The sequence below is a fragment of the Harpia harpyja genome, chromosome 5 (genome assembly GCF_026419915.1).
Source record: "Harpia harpyja isolate bHarHar1 chromosome 5, bHarHar1 primary haplotype, whole genome shotgun sequence".
Classification (NCBI taxonomy): domain Eukaryota; kingdom Metazoa; phylum Chordata; class Aves; order Accipitriformes; family Accipitridae; genus Harpia; species Harpia harpyja.
This window is the reverse complement of record NC_068944.1, coordinates 4,051,699-4,064,680: the sequence shown is the minus strand read 5'-3', so window position 1 is coordinate 4,064,680 and position 12,982 is coordinate 4,051,699. Positions and strand designations below refer to the sequence as shown.

Here is a 12,982-nt window from a genome sequence, read left to right as displayed (position 1 = left end):
ATCTATCAAATATACTGACTTTATAAAAAGAGCCACCACCTTTTGACCACGGTTCCCTATGGCTGATGGATGTCAATTACCTCCATCAGAAAACACGTAACTTAAAATGGGAGATTTTATGATGTTTCTAGAATACACCTAGAATTTAACCAGGTTTCACTTTGATACTCTGAAGTCTTAGGCAATGAATAGCACCAGATTCAGCTTCAGTGTCACTGTTGAGTCTTGATGTCTAGGATAGCAAAGACGAGGTGGAGGGAGATTCTATACGAACACAACGTTCTCAGTGTGTTCTTAGTGACCATGGTTTGAGGAGAAAGCAGAGTAAGTGATAGTGCAGAAAAGAAGAAATAAAGCAATGGGTCAGATTACAAATAGTGGGTTAGGATGTGACACAGGAAACAACTGACTTCCTATCTACTCCCCTTGCAGAATTATTCCTCCTACTCTGGTAGTTACTAGCAACCTAGAAATAAATTATGTTAAAACTTTGTGTGTTTGAAACATTGCCAAGTGTAACACTTGGGGGAAATATACCGTCTGCTCAGTCTTCTGCCTTCTACCGTCTTCACGATGAAAGGGCTCACATTTATTGAGATCAGGACAGATCTGAGACTTGTTTTTAAAGAAGCTGCAAGGAGCTCAGCACTCCACATAAAAATCTAAGAACCTGTTTACAGGCACAACTCTGGAACAAACCATGTTGTCCCTCTACCTCCTTTGCTGTCTGATGAATGAGTATTTGGGCTGGAGTAAAATGAACCTTATCTGAATGCTATTGACTGAAAAGAATCAAAGGATGAAAAGAAATACATAATTAGGAATGGAAAGGGGTAATGAGAACCTAACATTTGAGGAACTAGAGCAAAGTAATTACCTACTTGACCTCTAGGACCACAGCCAGATGTAAATCTTGCTTCTTCACATTGTTTTATTGCTATTTTTGACAAGTCATTAATGTGCTATTTTCAGAAGTGACTTCAAAACAAAAATCTTTTGAATGGTGGAACTCAAAGCTCAAAGGCTTATCTCCAACTTTCAATGCTGTGTCTTTCAAAACTTGACTCTCCCCCTCTTGCAATGTAATAACTAACAGAGCAGCCACTACACATTTCCTACCCCCCAACTCTGCACGCAGCAGAGCTTTAAAACCGTTGCACGTGCTGACTGCAGAACTGAATCTCCACATCTGATTTACAGGGCCTCAAAGATGGAGCAGCATACAAAAGTCTGGTTTGGATGCAAGGGGAGGAGGGGCAGGGGAACCCAAACAAAAAACAACCCCAAAACACAGAGAGAAACATTTAACTTGCAGGAAGATCAAAGGCTTAATTTTACAGTGATTTCTATCTATTAGTTAACACTGGCCTACGCTTAAATCAAAGACTTGCAGAATAGCATCAAATACTTCAGGACTTGTGCTAAATGACAAAATACTGATTAATATTCCAGCCCTCTGGTGCACATCTACTGTAACTTCTACAGTTATTTTAAAAAGCATGTGGCATTCTTCCTACTCAGCTTCCTCCCTCACCCCCACTTAAAAATGATATGTATGCTATGGCAAACAAACCCAGCTATGGAGAGAGAACTGATCTCCTGCACCGAGAAACCAGTCTGATTCAGGGAGGTAAGGCTGGGGCCAGATAAAGCTGTTAACAGTAATTTCTCTCCTCTAAGTCCTTATTTTGTCCACTAACAAAAATGTAAAACCTATTTGTCCCTTATGTTCACTAAACTTTCTGCCTAAAAAGTGACAGTACATTCCTCTCCTGCCTATGCCCTTCAAAAATACTATTCTCGTTCACTTAAAAAAAAAGTGTTTTTTTTCTAAATTTGGTAGTGTAAAAGTGTGGAAAAGCAAGTAACTAAAATTCCTTTTTGATGCTTAGATAACAAAGTGTTCCCAATATTCCCATTTAAATATGTAACATCCTATTTCAAATACTGAAGCTCTTCTTCAATTTGAAAAAGTTATGACAGCAGATTTTTCTTCATTTCCTTGATGGAGCAGTGTACTTTATTTAATAACTGTGCAAAAGGGTTTTTTTAATCAATTGGAATTCATAATATATTTCTAAATTACCAAACCACTGAGAATTTAGAACCTGCTGTGAGGTCAATTTCACAGATGAAGAAAATTAAACAGAAAGGTGCTTTTGTGAAAAACAAACAAGAATTTAACCTAGTAGTGAATCAGGCAAGAACATAAAGCAGCTAGTGATGTTGGAGAGAGCAGCTCAAAACACTGGCTCTTCAGACTAATACTTTCAGAGAAATACTGTTTCAATCCTATTACCACATGCAAGTATTTTACACCCTCAATAGTACCATTTATTCAAGATCAGGCAGCACAGTGGTAAAAGGATGTTCAGTGAACGATGATGCTATTTGATTCTTGTCAAGAAGCAGCTAAATGTCCTAACTCCATCCCAGTTAGCCTAATTCTCCATCCCACAGTAACTCCCACCCAGTATGCCCCCTCCAACTCTCTCCCCCCCATCCCAATATCCCTCGATGTCTTCTACATTGCCCAACTATTGTTGTGGCAAAGGGCAGCAGAGGTTATGGCTGGTTCCATGCTACACAGACTGACTAGATAGCAGATTGAGGGGAGAAGAGCTACTGAAGCATTCCTTTGGGCCTCTCTTCTATCCACTTATTTACAAACCTAATTTTAGCAAACTTTTAAGGAACTGAATTATTAAGATTGTATCCCTGTCAAATGAAAGGATAATTGATAACTGGAAGCATGACTGCAACAGTCAAAACTCCTAGGAAATCAGACTAGCACAAAACCTATAAGCCTTCTGTAAGAGCAATTTACTCCCTCCTCTTCCGCCAATCACTGCCAGAAGTAGCTGAGAAGTGTTAGAAAAATGGTTTGCCCTCTGTAATCAAGTCAACTTAATGCACTTTTTATCTCAGAGACACATCTTCATACTGTATTAGTAGAATGAAACATCATGGAGTTCATTTACAGGATTTATGCATTATCCCAAGTTGTCTCCCTGCATTCTGTTTCTCCCAATTTCCACCATTTTTAATCCACAGCATTCCAGATTTTGGCAGTAGAAAAACAACAACTCCAAAGTAGACTAATCCAGTACTCTTACTTCTGGCCGAACTGAAAAACATCACAACTGTATCAGCCTGAATGCAGAAGTAAATGTACTCTGGCCATTCCTTTGGTCTATAATTAAAATTTTAACGCAAGTGTAAGGTCCACGTTACACCCTTATTGGGTCAACGGTGAGCACTGCTGTGACAAAGAACTTCCATTTCTCCCCAGCTAAGAAACTAATTCTCAGCAAGCACAACAGATATGGAATACATTGTTTCCTCACTACTGCTGAAATAGCTCTCCCAATTGCTCTCTTACTGTTCCATTACACCCCCCAGAATAACTAATACATACAGCTGCAAGAGACAGTCAATAATTAGAGCTGGTGTTTTCACATTGTCCTCAACCATTCATAGCTTCCAAGTTGTTCTCCCCCCTGCAGACACCTGTACCATACCCTGCTCAATCAGGGAAATCTAGTTATGAAGAAAATAATGCAGCTTCTAAGACAACATATTTTGACATAAGGTGCTAGGAAAAAAACCCAAAACTCTGTGTGTGTGTAAATACATACATGATCACAAATCTCAGCTTGCAATTCCAATCAAGGCAAGAATAAACACTTCTACCAGGTAGCTCCTGCATCCCGTGAAAGCCCTGCAGTTCTCTTCCTCCCATTCCCCCCCCAGCATTTTGATTCCGAGTACACACATCGTGTGTGTTTCAGGATGGAGGTAAGCCTTCCAGACTGGCTTCTCCAGGGAGACCAGCTATCGTTATTCTTGGAGATTAATTTTCAGAATCAGGCCAGCATTAACTAAACTACAGTTGATACTAGCTGAAAGGAAATATTCAAAACTCTGCATTTCACCTGCATGCTTTAACAGAAAGAGAAAGAGTTTTTCAAGAACTGGATTTTTCAGCAACAGCCCAGCTAAGAGAAGCATTATTTTCCCTAATGGTTTTCATCTTGTCTCGGCTGGGCCTCTTGGCTTACTGCTCCATGAAGTGGCCTACTATTCTTTGAGCTCTTTTTAAGAACCAGGAGTAGCTGATTTTATAAAATGTCTGGATTTTATTTTTTGAAGTAAAATTCCCCAGGTTTACTATACTGACTTAGACATTGGTGTGTGATGTTTTTGATCTATAAAATTCAGTTTTGAGTCCTACTGAACAGTATTTCTGCCCCCTACATTTAGCCTTAGCTGAAAAAATATGGAAGTTAGTAATTTCCATGATCTGCCACTTAAGCAATTAGCATATGTTACTTTAAAAAAGCACATTAGAGAGCTACTGGTCAAAAAAAAAAAAAAGATCTCACTACCATCATGTGTTAAAACTCTACCTGTTGGCTAATGTTTGTCTACTTACTTGTACCTTTATTAAGAACTGCAGATGGAGAATATATAATTAACAGAAAAGTTGAAGGTGTCCTTCAGATCATTAGTAGCTATTTGAAAAGAGCATACAGAACATAAAAAATGTCTGAAATGGTCACAATAAACCTTGTGACTAGTTTACTAGTACCACTACCTAAGATCATCATGAATTTAAACTAGGGAAACAAAATAGTTTTGGTGCCTGATTAAAGAAGCTCAACTATGAACTCATTCATTTTGAGTCATATGAACTCAAATCATTTTCACAACAGAATTATTAAAACTAACTAAAAATGATCCTTATCTCAGTCATGCAAGATTCATATGAATTCTTCAACTTTCTTATTTTCAGAGATATTTTACCCATAACTGATGGACTTAGATTAATTTCAATTCAAGCTCTGGGTTTCAAAAAAACCCAAGGGAAGTGCACTGTCCTTACGTACCACAGAATGTTGATGTATTCTAAAGCAAGAATATTTCACTCCCAATACAATTTTTTTTAAAATGCAAACAGGTTTTTATCATAAAGGTATCAGCTATACTTACTAATTAGTTTGCGCCAGTTAACATTTATTCCAATAAGAACTTTACTTTCCCCTATGCTGACATTAAAATACAACTAATAGCAAAAGGTAATTTATTATTTCATTAATGGGCTCTGAAATATCTGCCGCCTCAGACTATTACAGAAGCTGATGAATTATTTTCCTATGTATATGTGAGGACACAGGTAAATATCAGCACTCTGCCCAAGATCTACAGTGACTACACGGGATACAAATTTTCTTTAAATGCTGTCTCATAAACAGCTAGTTGTTGTCCACTTGTAGACTGTTTCCTTGCTGTGCACATTCGAATTCTTCAAGAAGGTATCAGCCCTGTCCACAAATGCATGAGTGCTGCTACATTCTGCATCAGATTTTACAAAATCACTTTTTCTAACACTGTGCTGGTTTGAAGTGGAAACATCAAAAGTTTGTAACAGAGTATGAAATCTGCTTTGCGTTGTTTCAGCAAGGCTGAGAGGAAAAGCAAGCTGATGTTCTAGCCATTTCTCTTTTCTTCTGTCAGATTCCTAGAAGCACTGCCTGTCAGCCCTTCCAACCAATCAGCCAAATCATCATCAGAAATCCAGCAAAAAAATCTACCAGTATAGGTCACAACAAAGAGTAACTTGAGTGTGGTGCTTCCTTTTAACTTCATATAGAAGCTCGTTAGATCAAAAAATTTATAAGAAAGTTTATAGATCTTAACGATGGCAGAAAAATTTTCCAAGTGTAACTTTTGAGTATCAGCCTAATGACATAGGCTTTAATTAGGACACAATTTAAAGAAAACACTAAGAAGCACAGCATTTGAGTCGAACACAATTATCTTCAAATACACATGGGCTTATTTTCCTGTTAAATGAAACTACCAGAAGACAGCAGCTAAAGCAACAGATTTCTATTCAGATTGTTTATACAAGTCATCTCAAATTGTGGAGCAGAGCTTTCTGATAGCTTCCCTTCCCTTTTCCTTTCCATCCATAACATTTTCTTTTTTGAAACTAGATTACAAACATTTCCTTTGTAACTCTCAAACTGAGTGAGAAAGCCCAATGTTTAGTCTGTGTAGTTACTACCTGTCATTCCAGTGGCATCTTATCTTTCTATTTAGAGTTTACAGTTGCTTCAACAAATAGCAATTCCAAAAGCAAGCTTCTAGTTGTAGGAGTGATACAAGCAGGTTTTACAGCTCTGCTGACTTTGTATTCACAGTACAGATTAAAAAAATACGTTCTTAAAATTTAGTAGGTCTAGGAACACAAACACCAGAATTTTAAAGAGTCTAAACAGCAACAATATTACTGTGGGAAATTAAAGCTTGTAGAAAAGGTGTAGTCTTAACTTGAAAAACTACATTGCTACTACTGACATAAATAGGCACTAGTTGCAATATTTCTTACATCCAGTTCTTACATCCATCTCTTATATCCAGGTTTTTTTTTTCTTCCAGCAAACATCTGATCAAAGGGAATATCTGCTGCAGAAAGCAGCAGATGAAGTCACTTGCCAATCTACAGCTGTCCTTCAAAAACTTGAGAAGTTCTAGATATAGCACCGATTATTCCGTTTTCAATTTCCCATCATCTCAGATGTTTGTTTGCACAAAAACTGAATCCATTACATACCTGCAAAACTTGTTCTTCTGAGGATGACACAAATAGATCCATTCATTTTGGTTAACAGTATCAAGTTTTTGGCTTCCAACAGCCAGGAACATACTGTCTAAAAGTCTCACAAACAGCAGCAAGTCCTACCTAGATAAGACCAGTATCTTCTCTCGGTATTTTTATAACAAGGAATTCAAAAGGCACCTCAAGGGTATTAGATTAAAGTACCCAGTATGTAGTATCTTGTACACTTTTTTTTTTTTCTTTCAAATAAAAAGTAATGGGTGAGCTGCAGAGTAAAGGTTAAAAAACCCCACTCTTCACAAATAATAAGGGTGAAATTGGTAAAAAGTTTTATAAATACAGAAGTTGTAACAATTTTTATTACGCTGTTTCAAAAACAGAGCATCTTCAATGTGACAAGCGATGCTTTAAAACATGATGAACTGAAGCAAAAGGTTATCCTTATTTTACAAGGATCAGCAAAGTACAACACCTACAACCTGCCCAATCTGTTAGAAAAGCCATGATTTATACTCAAATATCTGGTAATTCAATTTAAGAACTGGAAGTCTTCAAGTGTTTCTGTTACTCTGAATGACAACACAGAGCTCTGAAGTCTAACACTCTTCCAGGTACAAATTGAGAAACTATGTACCATAGTATCTGAGGCTGCAGTCGTGAGGTCACAATATAAAAAAAGGATATTTACTGCTCAAGTACAGAGAGCTTGTTATAAGAAATAGGGCAAATAAGCATTATTCTCATAAAGTGGGTACAGCACAGAGGAACAAAATGCACCGACCACTTGACTTTGCTTTGCTGTGTTTGACATAAGGGCTGCTGTTCTCCACTCTAGTCCAGCAGATTACTTCTACAAAACTTAACCTTTACAACTATCTCCTGCCACTGAAAAAAATGCTCATGGAAACAAAAGAACAACCACATTCAAAAGATAGGTTAGCAACCTATAAGCATGCTTAGCAACTCTACTTCTATTGCAGATCAGAAATGCAACCTGTGTCTCATTTTAAACATCCCCTCATATTCTTTAACTTCTAACCTAATAAACCTTAAGGAGAAATGAGTATTGCAGTGATTGCTTAATTTTCCCCAGTCATCTTCAGGTAGATAATTCAAACTACCGAAGCTTACTGAAGTTTAGTTGGTTGGGGTTTTTTGGTTGGGTTTTTCTTTTTGGGCGGGGGGGGGGAGGGGGCAGGTTGGTTTTTTTGGTGTGTTTTTTTTTTCCAAAAGAAACACAAAAACCCTAGTGATTATATTCACTAAAGGACTTGTACTATGCAACTCAACTTTATTTACACTGCACAAAGCACCTCAAATGGTCATTCAAAGCCAACCTGTAAGCAAGGACTTTGAATCGATCTATACAAATCTCTAAGCATAGGGGCCTGTTTCTGAATCATATTCGATTTCATACAGGGTAGGATGGGGAGAACTAGAATGAAAAGAATCTGTCCATTAGAGATCCCTAGCCTACGTTGCCCTCCTGATGATTAAGTGCTACATACATTTGTCTGAAAAAACAGTTACTTGAAATTGGCCCACAGAAGAAAGTAATTCTGGCGAAGGCTCTCCTCCCTTTTTTATTATAAAAAGAGATCCACAGTCATGCTCCCCTCAGCCCAAGACTATCTAGATCAATTCAAGCACCTCTTTCAGTAGAAGTCATATATTCCCTGAATGGGAAACACACTGTCAACCCAGCTTCAATTTCTAAAACTGTAATCCTGAACAGAAACGAACGCGATGGTTCATAATGTCAAGAGACTACACAACGTGGTCTGTTTGGTATCACTACTTACAGGGAGTCTTCTGCTGCCAAGCATGCATCAGATGATCTTAAATACTCAAAATAGTCCTGATGAGTACAGATGAACCATATTGCCCACTTCCTGATATTTCCCAGCTACCAGTTCTGTAATCATTGCACTGTTAGCAGCAGGTACAGCACAGCTCAGTTCTAACTCAAGATTAACTTGAGTTACTGTGGTGCTGCCACATTTAAGGAGTTGTAGATCACCTGCAAGGCTGCAAACTCCACCCCATAACAAAAAGCAGTGTAAGATTCAAGCTACAAATGCATCTTCCTCAACCAAAGCTCAGCAAAATACTTTAGCTGCTCAGCTGCAAGATTATGAAGACTGGAATCCCAATTATTTTAAGTTGACTTGAAAAGTATGAAGCATGACTGAATGCATTACCCTAAGTTCATCTGGCACTGAAAGAAAGAAGCTAGCATACAAAAAGGTACCAGGTAAGTATAAGGGCTCTAAAGAAAAAAAACCAAACAGCAAGGAAAGCACTACACCCTGTAACAACACAAAGGCCATAGTGGAGGCAAACAGCCGACGATGGTATCAATCCACCCTCACACTGAAAAACAAACCCTAAACACAAGAGGCCTGTTATACCACTGCCATCTCTAAATTCTTCGCTTAACATTTTTGTCTGCATTTGAAACCATTAAGCTGGAACTGAACAGAAGGGGAGGAACAAAAAAAAAAAAAAAAAAAAAAAAGCCTTTGACTCCAGCGCTACAGACTGGGATGACTAACTGCTTGCTGTTTACCCATAAAATCCCATGACAAAATTAAACCCTTTAAGAAGGCAAGTCAAGCTATATATATCTAGCTATAAAGCTCAATCATGAAATAAAAGTGCATTGAACATATAATATTCTCTCAACATGCTAAGAAACCACAAACAATTATAACCAGATGTGTGAGTGTAAGGATATGAATATTGTTTATACAGCTGCAGAAAATAAGGAACGCAAGACAGCAACACCATCAATAACAGTGTCTTAATTAAATGCAAGCTGCTGAAACACAGCAGGCCTCCCAGAGTAGCATTTACTTCATAAAAATTTGGATTTAGTGGCAAGATGTTCCCCAATTTAAAGTGGTAAGTTGATACAAACACTATGTAAGAAACTGGATCATCTAGTATATGCTAAGTGTAGCAATGCTATGTTTTTCCGTAACATCAAAATGAAGGCGAGAGGAGGCTGTCTTGTTTTTCTAGAAAAACGTCGTTATGATCCCCTGCCCACACTTGTTAACAAGCCACATAAGAATCTGAACTATCAAAGGCTTTATTTGAAACTTAGTAAGAGTCTATTTATGCTGTAATCAATGAGACTGTGGATGAGACAAAAGCAAAGCAATATGAAAAAAGTATTTCTCTTGTTCATGTCATCCCTGTATTTTTAAGGTCATGTTAATCCTGGAATGTCTACAGGACAGTCTTTGTCAAAAGGAGATGAGCGCACCTGGATATTAATTTATGTATACCAAATTCTCTGTTACTGAATAACATAAAAAGCTCTTTTTATCAGCCTTCAGTGAGATCAACAGATCAACCAACATTTCTGTTCAAAAACTAGGGGATGGGCAGGGAGGTAGGAGAGGGACACAAGGAGGAAGCAGAGAGGAAAGAGTCAGTCAAAGTAGAAGAAAACAGGAAATTATATTAGTCCTCCAAGTTCTGAGAAAAAAGGGTTCCTACAAAGATCTTTCTGTAAATATTTCCATTTTCTCTAACAGACAGAATCACATCTACCTATAAATCCTATACAAGTTTCCAGATACGGCTACAGTACACTGAACCTTAAATATTTATACTACTTTAAAACTTACAAAAGTGAAGGGAAAATACTCTTTAGGATGATCCCAAATTTGAGGTGGGCTCTAAAGGGGCATAAGAGCAATTATAAAATACATCTTTGTTACCTACATTAAATGTAGAATAGATGTACATTAATAAAGTGAAAGTTCTTTATTGTGCTTGTGAAGGACAAGTTCTATATCCATCACTTCTCATTTCTGATGTTCATGTAAACCCAATAGCTAGAGTGTAAGTTAAAAAGCGAAAGTCTGAAAAAGTCTTGTTTTCACAGCTCTTTCCTTTTGGTAATGGCAGCTTCAATGCAAGTGACACCCAAACTTCTGCATTTGGAATTTTGAACGATTTAACCGAAAGGACTTGTGGGTTTTAGGAATAACCATGTGAAAGTTTTAATCTTCAAGAAAAAGGAATGACACTGGATAAATACTCATCCATCTCAGGCATAAACTCAGTAACGTTTGTGAGAATATAGATGAAAATAGCAGAGGTTTGGTATGAGTAGTTACAGAATTCCTCCTCTTCAGTTTTCAAAAACAACAGACAATACAAGATTTTGATTCTTAAATTTATTTTTAGCAGGATGTCTGTACTAATGGATGGTGACATCATTAGAAGATAGGTCCATGTCCACCACCTGCAACAGAAGCTAGACAGATGTTAAAGAAAACAATTGAAGAGTTAAAGATGACACTACTTACCCAGAGCAGACTTAATGAAAGTCACCTACTAAGCAGTACAGTTAAATTTTGATGCAGACACGATAGCTCCTATTACTTATCTGTTGTCAAAATTTCCTGTCAAGATTTAATGCATACATTACCTTGATTTTGATGGGAATCATGCACTTCTGTTTAGAAATTACTATTAGAGAAACTCTTATTCTTAAAAAACTACTCATGGAAAGATTGGTTATTCAAAGTTACTTACCTGTAAATTTTCTTCAGAAGATAAAACATCTGCAAATTTAGGTCTAAAGCTCCCATCTAAAGTTTCAAGCTGGCAAGAATTCTCTGGACATTCAAATTCTAATACTGTTAAACCAGGTCAACAGCAGGTAACATTTCTAGATTCCACTAAGAATACAACCACTTGTTTCTTACCATACCTGGGTGTTGGACAAATCAGTAAGGTAGGATCTCAGCAATATTCTCACAGATCAGTGATACTAATTCAGAAAGAAATGAAGACTGTCTCTGGGTTGTAACGTATCAAATGTCATACTCAAAAATGTCAGTAGCCAGAATTCTAACAAAGGAAACAAGCTTGTCTAGAGCAAATTAATTTCACCAGAAATCAAACCTGAGCAGCAAAACCCAGGGACCAGACAATTCAAGAAATACATTCTCAGAGAATTAGGCCCCTTTCCAGTGCTATTTCAAATGAGAAGCCAAGAAGCAAGGCTCAATCTGAGGTATGGTATTTCCTAAGACTGTAAAAACAAGAGTCCTTGCTTCAGAAAACAAATGCATCTGGCTACAGATATTTGGTGTTTACATCAGAAGATAGCCATTTCTTAAAAATAATAATATAAAAAGATAAACTAAGTCAGCTGGACCTATAGACAGTATCATGAAGACATCCTGATCTTACATTTCAAAACTTCAGAATGTTTATCAGCCTGCACTTCCCAAACCAAAAAGCACTACTGGTAGTGAGCATAAAGTCACTTCACTCATCTTAACATAAATTTAGAAGCTTGATCTTAAAGTTCTTGTTCTTTACAATCTCTTGCCTTATAGCTCTTTATTAGTACCCAGGGTTGACACCATCTTGGCTCACAGCTTTTTATTAGTAACCTGCATTTATACCACACTGATCAGTCTAAAAACATTCTAACAGTATACCTCAACATCCTAGGACTTCATCTGTTTAAAACAGACTGCTACAGATACTGAAGACTGTCTCCTGCTTTCTAAAGAAAGACCTCTGAAACCAGTCCAAAACAGGAAGTGTGCTGTATTAGAATGAGATCCTTTAACAGTTAAAATAATTCAGCCAAGAAACCCAGTTTTAAGGACCATGACAGCCCGGGAATAAGCAATTGCTTTCTCTTACAGTTACAAACTCTTTGATCTAGTAACATTGGGAAATTAAACTGGTTTTTATTTGTTGAAAACATCAAACAGGTGGAATCTGTTCACAGCTGCACTCCATTTGTAATTTCTGATTAATTGAGCTCTCGTCTTTTTACAGAAGTATACATCTGTCTGAAGGACAGTTGCCTTTTGAGCAACTCACTATCCCAGTGGTCTACTATACCTAAACAGGGTCTAATTGCCAGTAATGATCTACAAAAAGAAGTGTCTCAAGACAATCAGTCCTACGCTGGTACTGTGGGAACTTATCCTTCAAACACATTACACACACAGAGGGAAGGTAAGGCAGGTGATGAAAAGCTTAAGGCTTCCTGTTCTTTAATCTTGCAGGTTCCATTGTGCAGTTGGATCAGCTGCTACTGCAATCAGCACTACTGTGCATACCACCTATCTTACATGAACTTGGTTGATATTCTTCCCACAGGATAAACACAGTGAAGTTGACAGAAAGAACCTTCATCAATTGCTTTTCTGTGAGGCACAGAGCAAAGGAAGGGAGTCAAGAAATAAGAGTAGTCTAGGAATGACACAACTGATCTGAATGATCACTTCAGATACATTGTGAACAGCATTTTCCTGAACAAAGACACCACAAAATCTGAACTCAAGTTCTGAAGTTAGAAAAGGGTAAAGA

At 37.4% G+C, this 12,982-nt stretch overlaps 1 protein-coding gene across 4 annotated transcripts in view; it reads right to left on the bottom strand.

Moving 5' to 3' along the window:
• RPRD1A (regulation of nuclear pre-mRNA domain containing 1A) overlaps window positions 1-12,982 on the bottom strand; it is a 46,704-nt gene that overhangs the window by 18,630 nt on the left and 15,092 nt on the right. The window contains exon 7 of one of the 4 annotated variants that reach the window (XM_052786831.1): window positions 10,804-11,417. The exons of 1 other annotated variant lie outside the window; for it this stretch is intronic. In XM_052786831.1, coding sequence (XP_052642791.1) covers window positions 11,409-11,417 — 9 coding nt within the window. In that variant the 3' untranslated portion in view covers window positions 10,804-11,408. Of the gene's footprint in view, window positions 1-10,803; window positions 11,418-12,982 lie in introns of those variants that run through there. 2 more of the 4 variants (XM_052786828.1, XM_052786829.1) reach the window with 2 other exon arrangements.